The sequence below is a fragment of the Oryctolagus cuniculus genome, chromosome 1 (genome assembly GCF_051225735.1).
Source record: "Oryctolagus cuniculus isolate XC-2025 breed Fujian yellow rabbit chromosome 1, ASM5122573v1, whole genome shotgun sequence".
NCBI lineage: Eukaryota > Metazoa > Chordata > Mammalia > Lagomorpha > Leporidae > Oryctolagus > Oryctolagus cuniculus.
In genome coordinates this window covers 105,642,341-105,657,235 of record NC_142867.1, presented here as the reverse complement: position 1 = coordinate 105,657,235, position 14,895 = coordinate 105,642,341, and the positions used below count along the sequence as shown (strand labels likewise).

Genomic DNA, 14,895 nt, shown 5'->3' with positions numbered 1-14,895 from the left:
TTATACCAGCTGCCATTCACCAAAGGTTTACTGTGTGCCAGACAGCTTACATGTATTACCTCATTTCATGCACAACTCAAGTCCAGGAGGCGAGAATTATCCACTTTTTTTTTTCATTCCAAATGCATTTATTGACCATTTACCCATTCGATGCTAGCATTCTTCTGCATGCTTGCAAATGGCACAGTTGAAAAACAGTACAACCAACACAGTACAACAAAGCAGTACAACACAGTACAGCCAACAGCAGTTGTGAACAAGAATGACTTTCGATTATGTGCTTTGCTAGGTTGTAATGAAACTAATATATAAGTATTTTAATTTTTTAATTTAAGAAATGCAGCATGCATTTCAAAACTGCACGTAGTCCCAGCTACTATTAGCCACCTTCTGTGAGTGATGGAACGCAGGCCCAGAGGATCAGGTGACCCCTGGGCAGCTGAGGGGCCATCCCGCTGCGTTCTGACTGCAGTCGCCTGTCCCGGGTGGTGCTAGGGGGTCTGTCAGCTGGACTCTGGTCTGAACTCACAGTATGGCAAATCCAGGGCCCACAAATGAAGGGGGTGCGCTGCGGCCGTGGTGGAGATGCTGCCAGCTTGCTCTCCACAGCTGCTCTGTGAAGAAGGCAGGTGTATCTCATCAGCAAGGTGGTTCTCCCAAGAGGGGGATCGTCGGTGTGGGGAGGGTTCCTGCACCCGTCCACTGGGATCTTTGTGTTATCCTCAAGGCACCTGCCACTGCCAGGTCCTGGGTGTGACCCCCGCCCCACCCCCACTGGCCCAGGAGTCCTGCCTCTCCCTTTGGCAGCTGCAAAGGTCTCTTCTCGGATCTCTGATCATCGGGGCCTGGCATTGTGAAAGTCTGCTGTCGGTCATGGGGCTTCTGTTCTGCCAGGCTCACATGGTGATGAGGTGTGTTTTTCCTCAGCTTGATTCAGTGCTGCTCAAATCCCAGGCTCCTCCCAGATGCCCTGGCCTGCCTGCGCCTTGTCTGTGCAGAGCCCTCCAGGCAGATGGCCTCAGCACCCAGAACCTGCAGAAAGGGCTGCATCTCGCCAGGAGGTGGGGGCGCTAGGGGGATGCTCAGAACTGGGGCGAGGGACTCTCTGGGGAGGGAGCTGCAGGTCAGACTCAGAACCTCTTGAAATTGTGCAGAATCACGGGGAACTTCAGTGCAGATTGAAATGTTACTGAATTCGGCTGGCGCCGCGGCTCACTAGGCTAATCCTCCGCCTTGCGGCGCCGGCACACCGGGTTCTAGTCCCAGTCGGGGCGCCGGATTCTGGCCCGGTTGCCCCTCTTCCAGACCAGCTCTCTGCTGTGGCCAGGGAGTGCAGTGGAGGATGGCCCAGGTGCTTGGGCCCTGCACCCTATGGGAGACCAGGATAAGTACCTGGCTCCTGCCATTGGATCAGCGCGGTGCGCCGGCCGCAGTGCGCTGGCCGCGGTGGCCATTGGAGGGTGAACCAACGGCAAAAAGGAAGACCTTTCTCTCTGTCTCTCTCTCTCACTGTCCACTCTGCCTGTCAAAAAAAAAAAAAAAAAAAAAAAAAAAAAAAAAAAAAAAGGACAAAGGGCGTCAAAAGACCCAGGAATTACTGGTTTGAAAAAGAGTGATTAGAGAATTGGGAATGGTTAGAGGCAACGGGAGTGCTGACTCCAGAGAAGAATAAGATGAAATGGAGCTTTAGTGAATTAAGTTCTGTTTTTGAAATAAAGCTGTTTATTAGCAATACCACCTTGGGGCAGAGGCACTGGCATCATGGCGCAGCAGGTTAAATCGCCGCCTGCAGCGCCACCATCCCTTATTAGAGCACCGGTTCGAGTCTCGGCTGCTCTACTTGCTATCCAGCTCCCTGCTGTTGTACTTGGGAAAGCAACAGATAATGGCAAACATCCTTGGGCTCCTGCTACCTATGTAGGAGACCTGGATGGAGTTCCTGGATCCTGGTTTCAACCTGGCCCAGCCCCAACCATTGTGGCCATTCGAGAAGTGAACCAGCAGATGGACGCTCTCTCTGTCTAGGTGTCTCCCTCTCTCCCTGTCGGTTTGCCTTTCAAATAAATTAAAATAAATCTTAAAACAATACCATCTGTTGACACTGTGCCATGTGCATTATATGAATGGTTTCACTCAATTCTTTTTTTTTTTTTAAAGATTATTTATTTGAGTGTGGAGGAGTTAGAGAGAGAGTGAGAGAAAAATAGATCTACCATCTGCTAGGTCACTCCCCAGATGGCTGCAATGGCTAGGACTGGGCCAGACTGAAGCCAGGAGCCAGGAGCTTCTTCTGGGTCTCCCATGTGGGTGGCAGGGGCCCAGGCACTTGGGCCATCTTCTGCTGCTTTTCCCAGGCCCTTAGCAAGGAGCTGAATTGGAAGTGAAGCAGCTGGGGCATGAACTCGGATGCAGGCACTGCAGGCAGAGACTTTACCGTTGTGCCACAGTGCTGGCCTCATGTTTTCACTCAGTTCTTACAACGGCTCTTTGAGGTAGATGCTGCATTCTTATTTGATAGTTAGGAAAACAGGTGCTCAGAGAGCTTAGGTGACTCACCTAAGGTCCCACAGCTAGTAATGGGAGTGTTAGGACTTGCATATGGTTCTGTCTGCTTTCAGAAGACAAATATGCAATAGGAGAAGGATTTACAGGTAACTCCAGCTTTCCCCACACCACTGACTGCTGAGACGATAAAGAAAGGCTGCTGAAGTTCCAGTGGTCCTGGAGAGTGAAGAAAAGTCTTCTGTTTTGTAGTGTCAATGCCTTTTATTTTTCAAGATTTATTTATTTATTTGAAAGAGTTACAGAGAGGTAGAGGCAGAGAGAGAAAGATAGCTTCCATCTACTAGTTCACTCCCCAAATGGTTGCAACAGCCAGAGCTGGGCTGATCTGAAGCCAGGAGCCAGGAGCTTCTTCTGGGTCTCCCATGCGGGTGCAGGGCCCAAGGACTTTGGCCACCTTCTGCTGCTTTCCCAGGCCATAGCAGAGAACTGCATCAAAAGTGGAGCAGCTGGGACTCGAACCAGCATCCATATGAGATGCTGGCACTGCAGGCAGTAGGTAGCCTTACCCATACACCACATCGTTGACCCCTCAACGCCTTCATTCAGGTTTCCCAGCACATGTAGCGCGCAGAGGGCAGATATTAGCTCCTGCGTGTGGAGTGCTGCAGACCTGCGTGTGTGCTGTAACCAGCAAGCAGCTTTGCCACGCTGGGTCTGCCCAGCTTCCGGCCACTGAGTCGGAGATGCAGGAGCTCAGCTGCGATGGGCTGCAGGTGCGAGGCTGGACGCAGACATCTCTGGGAATCCCGTCTGGCTCAAGAGCTCTTTAATTTGAAAACTGGTTTCAGCCACTGGGGAGCTTCAGCCGCCGTCAGGGACACCTGTTGTTTTGAGTTTCTCACAGTCCTTTGAAGAAAGATAAAGGGAGTATTTCATGAAGGAAAAAAGGGAAAGTGTTTTGTTACCACCTAAGGTATTATAAAAATAAAAGATACTTTCAGATACAGCATCAGACAAACTTGAGCAAACACAAGCCAAGCTTGTGCCACACTCAATCCAGCTGCCCCAGCAGCCTCACAGGCCTAGCATGGGAAATTCAGCCCTGGTTTGGAAGGCCTCGTCTCATGGAAAGGCTGAGTGGCTGTGTGTGTGTGTGTGTGTGTGTGTGTGTGTGGCAGGGCCAGGCCCAGGGGGAGGCACGTGAGGCAGGTAAGGTGCGAGACACAGGAGGATCTACCCTGGGAGTAGGGCTTCCTCCCACTGTGTACCTGGGGGCCTCCCTCACCACCCTGGGGACCTGGATGTGAACAGTTGGGCTGTACCTTCTCATTCAAGACAGCCAAGCACTCTGTCTTCCTTTCTAGCTCAGGACAGTCGATGAACAGAATGATAATGTAAACACTTGGTTCCCCTAAGAGAAACAGTGGAGCAATCCAGGTGCAAATGGAAGGGGTGTGTACGAAGGTCTCTCTTCCACCAAAACACTGCTCACCGCTCTGGTGCGTGTGGATGCTCCCCAGTGTTGAAACCACTCCTGCGATGGGCCACAGTCTGTGTTTACTCCCCATGGGCCGCAGGTTGAAGACAGGAAGCATAATGAATGCACATGTTGAAATTCCAAAAGACAAGGAGACCTGGTTGCAACACCAGCCCCTTGATCGCATCAGCGAGCTACACTGAACTGTACAAAATTGCAATGTGACACTTAGTTGCTTAGACTTTAAAAACCAATATGAAAAAGAAAAAAGTGCATTTCATTTTGGATTTTCATTTGGTGGGGATAAATATTATTCATGAAGGTTCTGTTTGCAGAGAGTTGCTTCAAGTAGTAGCCTGAAACCTTCTCTCTTATTTTGTTTAGAAATAAAATATGAACTAGTTTCAAAAAAAAAAAACCCATGGTTTAATTTTTAAAGTGCAAAATGAAATAATTTCAAGCATGAGGTCATCAAAGCAGTTTTTGATGCTGCAATATCTAGTTAAATCCCATCTGCATTTTAATACCCGCTTGGGCCCCAAACCAAACACGAGAGACGGAGATGGTGTTTGAAACCCCATAGGGGATTGCTGAGCCATCTCCCTGTGAAGCACTGGTGTGAAGGAAAGAGCCCACACTTCTGAGCCAGAGAGGACCAGCTTGGAAACCACCAGCTGTTCCTTGAGCAATCTGCCTCAGTTTCCCCATCGTCGTAAAGATCAAGTTTGCATGCAGTGCTTAATAGAGATGATCTTCCCGTGGGTGCCAGCTTGGCACTTTGGCTTGGCTCGACCTCTTCCTGGGGATCCCTCCTCACCCATTGTCATGCCCCAAACTGCCTCCTGCCACACGGGCCCGCCTTCATTGTACTCACAGCACTTCTGCTTGTCTGCATTCTCTCATTCTCTCATTCATTCGTTTCCTTATTTTACTACCTGCTACCCTTACTGGAATGCGAATTCTGGGCAATCTCACCCCAAACGCCTCCTCTGTTTTCTGGATCTTGGCCTCTCCTGTGTTTGTAATAGCCTGGATGTGAGACATGCTTAATAAATATTTGACTGTGGTGTAGTGGGCTAAGCCTCCGCCTGCAGCACTGGCATCCCACATGGGCACCGGTTCATGTCCCGGCTTCTCTTTCTTTCTTTTTTTTTTTTTTTGACAGGCAGAGTGGACAGTGAGAGAGAGAGACAGAGAGAAAGGTCTTCCTTTTGCTGTTGGTTCACCCTCCAATGGCCGCCGCGGCCAGCGCGCTGCGGCTGGCGCACCGCGCTGATCCGATGGCAGGAGCCAGGAGCCAGGTGCTTTTCCTGGTCTCCCATGGGGTGCAGGGCCCAAGCACCCGGGCCATCCTCCACTGCACTCCCTGGCCACAGCAGAGAGCTGGCCTGGAAGAGGGGCAACCGGGCCAGAATCCGGTGCCCCGACTGGGACTAGAACCCGGTGTGCTGGCGCCGCTAGGCGGAGGATTAGCCTAGTGAGCCGCGGCGCCGGCCCTGGCTTCTCTTTCTATCTAGCTCTCTGCTAATGTGCCTGGGAAAGCAGTGGAAGATAGTCCAAGTGCTTATGCTACACCTGCATGGGTAACCTCGAAGAAGCTCCTGGCTGGCTTCAGATCAACCCAGCTCTGGCCATTGGGGCCATTTGGGGAGTGATCCAGCGATGGAGGACCTTTCCCTCTGTCTCTCCCTCTCTATATTTGTAGTTCTGCCTCTCAAATAAATAAATTAATTAAATTTTAAAAAATATTTGGCTGTCACAGCCAGTTACAAGAGAGGGAAATAGAAAGTCACTCCAGCTCTGCACGTCTCAGTCTCTTCCTTTGTCACGGAAGCATATTGGTCCACATCAGCAGCTGGCAACTGACATACAGCCTGCAGGCTGAGTCTGGCCCACCACCTGTTTTGTGAATAAAGTTTTATTGGAACACAGATTATGTATAGCGTAACACAGTCTAGTATGCTTCCTTGTTTCCATAGTGTCTGTAGCTGTCTTCACACCACAGCGGCAGAGCTCAGTCACTGTGGAGATGGTGTAGCCGCAGAGTCTAAGATATCTGTGAGGCCCTTTATGGGAAAATGTTTGCTGGTTTCTGCTCTAGTGAAACTCCAGGATCGTTGTATTCCTGATTCTCTTAATCTTCTGAGAAATACGCCCACACACAGTGTCCATGACTCTGTGAAGTAATAAACAGCAGATTGATTTTCTGGATCTTCTTTGAAGTGTCGTACCAGGACGTACATTGACTTTGGTTGGCTGTGAAGGTCACGCTAATGCTTCATTCAATTCTCTATCAATTTGTAGTTTTCTGCCAAAAAGGAGTTGAGCCCCAAATGGTAGGATTGTCACCTTGAGACAGGTTTTTACATTTCCATGCCCACAGCGGCTTCCACCGTGGGGTAGAATTTGCCTTGATGCTACACATGGCGCAGTCCTGGCTTTGGAATCCGTAAGTGTTTTCAGCTGGCATTGCCCTGGTTTCAATGCGGCAAAGCATGAGCTGGGAACCGGAGGTGGAGAAGGAGGGCGGCGGCTCCTCACTGCCCCCCAGGTGTCTCTACCTAAGCTCTGGCCCACACAACTCCGCAGAGAACTGTGTTGCAGGAGAGAGGCAACGTGGCGGAATTGGAAGAACGTGGCGTTTGGCACAGGAGAGGTTCTGGCGCCACTTACTCGTGACATGATTTTGGATTGGCAGTGTCATCTTCCTGAGCCTCGGTTTCTGCATCTGTGAAGTGGCCATAGAGTGACTGCCACCTCATGAAGGAGAGAGGATAACCGTGGTCACCCCGTACCTGCTATGCGAGCACCTGCAATACCTGCACCGGGCACCACTCCAGGTCAGATTCAACACCCAGCAGAATGGTCAGTGTCCCTACACTCAGAGTCTGTGCTTCAGGGAGCAGAGAGGGAGAGGAACAATCACAGAAATATGTGACGTAATGACGCATCCAGTGAAGAGAAGTAAAGCCAGCTAGAGCAATGCAGTGAAGGGGAGGTCGGGGCACCCTCTTTGAGGAGGTGATATTTGAGTAGACATTTGGAAGAGAGGGAGAGAGACAGGAATGTGGGGGAACAATACTGTGCATGAACGATACAGTTGTGCAAAGGTCCTGAGGCAGGAGAGTGTCTACCATGATCAAGAAGATGTGTAGACCAGGGTGGCTGGAGCTGGAGGGGCCACAGCTGGCAGGACACAGGGTTGGGAGAGCAGCCAGGGTTGAGGTCATGGAGAGGCCTCAGGATTTCTTTCTTTTTTTTTTTTAACATTTATTATTTAAAGGCAGAGTTACAGAAAGGCAGAGGCACAGAGAGAGAGAGAGAAAGTCTCCCATCCGGTTCACTCCCCAAGTGGCTACAATGGCTGGAGCCACTTGCACCATCTTCTACTGCTTTCCCAGGCCATAGCAGAGAGCTGGATGGGAAGTGGAGCAGCCAGGACTCAAACCAGCGCCCATATGCGATGCTGGCACTGCAGGCAGCAACTTTACCTGCTTCCCCACAGCCCCAGGATTTGATTTTAAAGAGAGTGGGAGGCCTATGGAGGGTTCTGAGCAGGGTGGTGACATGACTGTAAGATGCCTGTTAAAATCCCCTGGCCACTGCATATGCACCATAGATGTTATATTCCCTCGGTGACACTAGGCCTGTTCACAGGGAATTCCCAGGGGCTGTGGCCAGTGTGAGGCTGGTTGTGAAAGTGGTCTTATTGTTGAAAGGTGATAGAAAGAGAGCAACCGGGGTCGGCGCTGTGGTGCAGTGGGTTACAGCCCTGGCCTGAAGTGCCGGCATCCCATATGGGTGCCGGTTCTAATCGCGACTGCTCCTCTTCTAATCCAGCTCTCGGATCTATGGCCTGGGATAGCAGTAGAAGATGGCCCAAGTCTTTGGGGCCCTGCACCTGCATGGGAGACCCAGAAGAAGCTCCTGGCTCCTGGCTCCTGGCTTTGGATCGGCACAGCTCCGGCCGTTGTGGCCATCTGGGGAGTAAACCAGTGGATGGAAGACCTCTCTCTCTATCTCTACTTCTCTCTGTAACTCTGTCTTTCAAATAAATAAAATAAATCTTTAAAGAAAGAGAGCAACCTTCAAGTGATTTCCCTCCTTGCAGGACAGTCCTGCCTGCAAGACGGGGGCAGACCTTGACTTTGGCCAGCTGATGAGATCTACAGGCTCCCTCCTAGTCAGCTGCCATCAGCAGTTAGAGGCACTGGAGCTGGGCGGGACTGCGTTTGACACGTTGGAATCCGGATCATAGAAACGTGAGGTGATTACACGTGTTTCAGGAAGACCAAAGGCCACTAAACCTTCGGGATCTGCTCTATGGAAAGCACCTGTCCTTGCCAAGGGAGTGGCTTGGCTGAGAGGCTGGGAGCTACGGTGCTCTTGAAGGAAGACGGGCCAAGGGGATGGCAGAGCCTAGTGTGATGCTAAAATAATGGTATGAGCTTACAAAACCAGGGCTGAGTGGGGACCAGCTGCCTTATCCTTCCAACTGGTCCAGCTCCTGGGGGAGAGGCAGGGAAGGGGATTCTGGCCACAGTTTCACCCCCAGTGACTCCTCTTTCAGTCCAGGTTAGGGAACAGATGTGCAAAGGCCCTGAGGTGGGAGCTTCCCTACCTCCTTCTGGTCAGTATCATGTCTACATCTGAATGCAGAATACCAGGCCAGGAGTGTAGTGAGTCTGTTGCCTTCTGACCTTGCAGTCCCTGCTGGGGACAGGAGGAGATGGACAGAGGTTTCAGGAGGGTGACCAGCTGCCCTCAGTGTTAAACCTGGGAAATCCTGGGCAAACTGGGTGGGATGAGTCCCCCTCGGGGCTGCCAGGGCTAAGGGCTCATTGAGAGTGGGGCTGTGCGGTGTTTTCTGGACTGCAGGTGTGGTTACAGGTCATACAATCTGCCCATGGCAAGCGTGCAATCAGGTGTCTTGGGCACACACATAGACTCGTGAGAGCACGGTCACAGCCATGCTCCCTCTGACAGGCGATGCTCTGGCCCCTCCCCTAGCTCTGGGCCACCATGCATCAGCTTTGTACCTCTGTAGGTCTGGCTATTCTGGGCGTCGTGTGTAGGTGGAATCGCGTAACACACGGTCTGTATGTCCGGCTCAACATGGCGTCGGCGAGGTCCTTGTGTCGTGTTGTGGCACGCATCGCTCTTTCCCCCTTTTTTATTGCCGAATGCTATTTCACGCTGCAGAGCCGCAGCGTTTTCCTGGCTGCTCATCAGCTGCAGGGTGTTTGGGTGGTTTGCACTCTCGGCTTGTTGGGAACGTGCTGTGATGAGCGTTCACACTGAGTTTTCTGGGCTAGACCTTTAGGAGGGAGATTGCTGGGTCACGGGGTAACTTCTTGTTTAATCCTTGCAGGAACCGCCAGACTGCTTCCAGGGCATCATTTTACCTTCCCGTCTGCAGCGGGGGAGCAGGGTGCCCACGCCCCTCCTTCTCACCAACACTTGTCATCCTTTTTTTTTTTTTTTTTTTTTTTTGACAGGCAGAGTGGACAGTGAGAGAGAGAGACAGAGAGAAAGGTCTTCCTTTGCCGTTGGTTCACCCTCCAATGGCCGCCGCGGCCGGCGTGCTGCGGCCGGTGCACCGCGCTGATCCGATGGCAGGAGCCAGGTGTTTCTCCTGGTCTCCCATGGGGTGCAGGGCCCAAGCACTTGGGCCATCCTCCACTGCACTCCCTGGCCACAGCAGAGAGCTGGCCTGGAAGAGGGGCAACCGGGACAGAATCCGGCGCCCTGACCTGGACTAGAACTCCGTGTGCTGGCGCTACAAGGCTGAGGATTAGCCTAGTGAGCCGCGGCGCCGGCCAGTCATCCTTTTTTTATTGTAGCCATTCTAGTGGGTGTGGTTCGGATTTCCCTGGGGGCTGCGCTTCGTTCCTGTGTGCATCCAGGCACTTGGCCCCGTGGCTGCGATGAAATTGACACTCAACGATGATAGTGGAATTCTAAGTGCTAGAATGAGTGCCGTCAGACTCCTGTTCTGCTGGAGGGAGGGGCTTATGTGCATGGCCAGGGTGGGCAGGTCTTCAGTGGGTTCAAGAAACGAAGAAGCTCCCCCCCTCGGTAAAGGATATGGCTTTGTCATCCAAAGAACTCATGTTTTGATGCTTGACTGATGAGGGTGCAGATCACCTTCTGAGGCTCAGTCCTCACAGTGGGAGGAGCAGTGTGGAGGCTGCAGAGACCACAAGGGGAATGCTAACAAGGACTTTGTGAGTTCCTTTTGTTTAGTTTTTATCCTGGTGGCACAGTTCTACGGGCAGGGCCATTGTATTAGCCAGCTTTTTGTTGCCAGAACAAACTATCTGGGGCAGGCTGATTTTATAAAGAAAAGAGAGACTTTTGGCTCTCGGTTCTGGAGGTTTGCTGGCTGAGATTGGGTGGCCCCCGCTGGCTTGTTCTCTGGTGGTGGTGTTCTTGCTGTCAGAGTCCCCGGGTGACACAGGTTGTTACGTGGCAGGAGACACGCAGTGAACCATCTGTCGATGTCTTTATCCTTAGAAAGCCACCATGATTCGGTCCTGGGAATGCGATCCTAATGAGCTCATCACATCTTAATCACTTCTCACCTCTTCACACCGTCACTGAGTTAAGTTTCCACCCTCTCAGGACCTCTGGGGCTTAAGTTCCTGCATGGGGTCTGGGGCTGAACGTCCCGACTGCAGCAGCGGTGATGCAGGCAGGCGCATGTTCCACAAAGAACCATCTGGCAGCAGCACAGAAGACAGATCACCCTAGAGCTGGCAGCACAGCTGGGAAGACGGGGCGCACGTGATGGGGAGGGGTGTGGAGCAAGGGCCGTGGAGAGGAGAGGAGTGCTGGCGAGACAGACACTTCTGGAAAGTGACTCTTAACGCTCTCTGCGGGCCACAGACCCCTTGGCAAATCTGATGAAACCCAAAGACCTTTTCCCCAGAAATAACTTAACATCCAGTCTCCGAGGTAGTACAAGCGCCGCTCAGAGCCCTGGACTCTGAGCCATTGTCTCAGCCTCACCACTGCCTCGATGGTGACCCCAGCATATCACTCTCCATCTCTGAGCTTTGCCTTCCTCTGTAAAATAAGGGGGCTCCATCAGATGAGCCACAAGCCCCTCCCCTGCCCTGAGGGTCTTTGCCTCTGGGCGGTTCTTGGGAGTGGTCAGACAGCCAGACTTCTGGCTGGTGGAGGACTGAAAGGAGCCAGTGGAGAGTGATGTGAGGCTGCCGGTGCCGGAGAACAAACACTGGGAGCAACTGTGTTTGCCTTGTGGTTTTTATTGAATATCTAGGAAGAAAAATACACAAAATGTATTTCCCGCCTTATAAATAATGCATCTGACAGAGGCGGCTCAGAGAATTATTGCCTAATGTCTGGCTTTGTGTTTGTTAATAACTTTCCCAAGGGTTTGAATTCTTTCAGTACTCAAAGCCAAGCATTTGGTTGAAAAGTCTGGTTTGGTTTCTAGTCTCCCTATCCCTCCACAATAACTGTTCTTCACGCGCTCCCCTGGTGGTCCCCGCTGCTCAGGTCTGCGTGCCCTAGCATGGCTCAGTCCCTGGTACTCTGGGACATGATCTCTGCCGAAGGTGGTGGAGCTCACAGGAGGCACTCGTCCCTATCCTGATGCCCCACTGTGGGGAGGGGAGGGGAGCAGAAGAGGTCTTTAGAATTCCTTTAGCACAGTTGCTTTGTAATATAAGGGGCCTTTCTTCCTAGGTTTTCTTCTTACTTTAGGGCAAAGATTCTTCAAAGCAATCATCAGCCAAGGCCAGATAAGCTGGATAAGAACCACTGGGGAGGTTACGAAAAGTACAGATTCAAAGATTTCACAATCAGGAATTCTAATTTAAAGGATCTGGATGGGACCTAGGAAAGTGTTTATTCTTCAGATTTTATTCATTGACTACTTTTTTAAAAAAAGATTTATTTTACTTATTTGAATGACAGAATTACAGAGAGAGTTAGAGACAGAGAGAGAGGTCTTCCATCTGCTGGTTCACTCCCCAGATGGCTGCAACACTGGAGCTGCGCCGATCCAAAGCCAGGAGCCAGGAGCTTCTTCTGGGTCTCCCCACGGGTGCAGGGGCCCAAGGACTTGGGCCATCTTCCACTGCTTTCTCAGGCCATAGCAGAGAGCTGGATGGGAAGTGGAGCAGCCAGGACTCAAACCGGCACCCATATGGGATGCTGGCGTCACAGGCCAGGGCATTAACCCATTGCACCACAACGCCGGCCCCTTGACTATGTTTTTTTTTATTATTATTTAATAAATGTGAATTTACAAAGTACAACTTTTGTATTGTTGTGCCTCCCCCAACCTCCCTCCCTCCTGCGGCCCCCCCTCTCCCACTCCCTCTGCCATCCCGCCCTTCATCGAGTTTTCATTTTCAATTACCTTCATATACAGAAGATCAACTTAGTATACACTAAGCAAGGATTTCAACAGGCTGCACTCACACAAGGTATACTTGACTATGTTTTAAAAACCTTTTAAAAATAGTGCATTTTCCCCATCCCCTCCCCCAACTTAAGCTAATTCCAATGCCTGGCTTTAGGTAGACAATACTGTATTTTCATTCAATTTTATTTATTTGAAAAACAGAGACAAAGACAGATCCTCATCCGTTGGTTCACTCACCAAACGGCAGCAATGACCAGGGCTGGGCCAGGCAGAAGCCAGGAGCCAGGAACTTCAATGGGCCCTCTACCACATGGGTGCAGGGGCCCAAGGACTCGGGCCATCTTCCACTACCTTCTCAGGTGTATTAGCAGGGAGCTGGATCAGAAGCAGAGCAATTAAGACTTGAATTAGGAAGAGCACTCTTAGGCTAGGGACCATCGTGGAAGTGAAAAGACCTTTCTTTTTATCAACTTCATTTGTCTTCCAAGTATGGAGAATTCTAGAGGCAAGGAGAGAACCGCCACAGGATGGTCGAGGGAAGAAGAACAGTGGGCCTTAACTCAACCAAGCACATCTTTACCAAGAACATCAGAAAAGGAGGGGAACAAACGAAAAAGATCTATGAAAGATGATAAAGTTGCCTGTCCTAAGGAAAGGGGACAGTGTGATGGCAACCCAAAACCTCGGAAGAAGGTACCAATTCCTCCGTTACCTGTAGATCTGCCACCCATCGACCTGGTTCACAGAGACATTTTGCGGGCCTGGGGTCAAAAGCTGAGGTTAAGCACTAAAGGCCCGAAAATAGATCTGTATAAGCGACTATGTGAATATGCTTACCCACACCAGAAGCCTTGTTTACAGGCTATTCCCAGCACAGCAAAGGAGGTCAAGATCAAAACATCCTTACAAATAAAATCAAAGGTGGGCAAAGAGGAAACATCCCAGGAAAGTGCTAAGAAAACAGTGTGTTCCGCGGGGACCGACCCCCCTGAAGTGGCTCCTCCACTCCAGGAGGGCGTACCTGTGCTCCTGGAGGACGTGAATACAGTTGAGGTGACAACTTCTGCCCCAGAGGCTGTGCTGGCCTCTTGGGCCAGAATTGTCGCTGGTGCTGGGAAGAGGAAGGCAGTGGAAACACCCCCAGAGGCCTCCGGTGACAGATGGTGTGTGGTCCATGGGAAAAGTCTCCCTGCAAACACACATGGTTGGGTTCAGCTGCAGTTTCATGCAGGACAAGCCTGGGTTCCTGAGAAGAAAAAAGGAAGATTGAGTGCACTCTTCTTGCTTCCTGCAAGTAATTTCCCACCCCCATACCTGGAGGACAATATGCTGTGCCCCGAGTGTGTCCACAGGAATAAAATCTTATCAAAAAGCCTTCAATGGGACTAGAATATCAGGATTTAAAGGACATTTACAGCTTCTGCTTCCTTCTTTGACATCATCTAAGTTCTTGAGGAGTAGGGAGCCTGCGGAACCATAGCCATGACTGATGATGTAAATTCAAGGCCCATCCCCTCACAGACCTACCTCATCAAGAACTACTGGTCACGTCACTACAAGCAACTTTGCAAAGGTACCTCTTGGGCCACCAACACCCTCAACAAGGGCATCTCTGAGTCCATTGTGATGGTTGTGAGCATCAAGCACCCGGAGATCATCCTGCACTTCCTATCATGGGAAGACAAGACTGTGTCCGTTTGTGTTTGTGTACTCCAAACAGGCCTGTGGGGTCTCCCATCTTGTGGTTCTTTTCTCTGTCACCAGCAAAGGAAGTTCATAGCTGAAGCAGTGGTTTCCTGTCCATTCAGCAAATAGTCCACGAGAGCATATAGGCTCTTGAGCTCAACCTGTTGCCTCTTCGTAATTCTGCCTACTGAGATCATGCGTCATATTGTCTGGGTTAGCATGCAGCGTTACTCAACTGCTTCCATTAGAAAACTAAATCCAGCTTGTAGATTCTGTTTTGTTTCACAGTATTGTTTATCCCCTTCAGCCCTTTCACCCTCTCTTTGTGTGAGCAATAGTGCCTAGAACAGACAGGGGCCAAGTGGTGACAGAAGAGCCAAAAGAACTGAGTCAGGATCAGGACAGAGATCTCTTTCTAGCTTTCACCTGCCAACTTCCTACTATGTGTCAGGTATGATGACAGTAAACAATGGCCACTGTGCATCCTGGCATTCAGAATTATTTCATACATGTTAACATGACTAACGAGTTTCTTTGCTCTCTGAGGGATTATGCATCATTTGGGGAGAAAGCTCGTGTTCTGCTATGTTGTCTGGTTATACCCAAGGTCATTTACTAATGTTCCCTGCTGCTTGATTCTGCTAATGTGATGTGTTCTTTCTCCAGACCCCACTCCTCCTCTCCCTCCTGTGCTCCCAGAATACTTTCAGAAGGAAGAGAGACAAATAATTAAATCTATTTTTTAAAAAGGATTTATTTATTATTTGGGGCCAGCACTGTGGCATAGCTGGTAAAGCTACTACTTAACAGCACCAGTGTCGCATATGGG

The 14,895-nt window shown here is 50.7% G+C and overlaps 1 protein-coding gene across 1 annotated transcript; it reads left to right on the top strand.

Annotated features, from left to right (window-relative positions):
• The first annotated feature begins 12,770 nt into the window (after positions 1 to 12,770).
• On the top strand, positions 12,771 to 14,301 carry LOC100339788 (developmental pluripotency-associated protein 4). Its single transcript, XM_051839987.3, has one exon. The coding sequence runs from the start codon at positions 12,870 to 12,872 to the stop codon at positions 13,767 to 13,769; it is 900 nt and encodes a 299-aa protein (XP_051695947.2). The 5' UTR covers positions 12,771 to 12,869; the 3' UTR covers positions 13,770 to 14,301.
• The last annotated feature ends 594 nt before the right edge of the window (positions 14,302 to 14,895 follow it).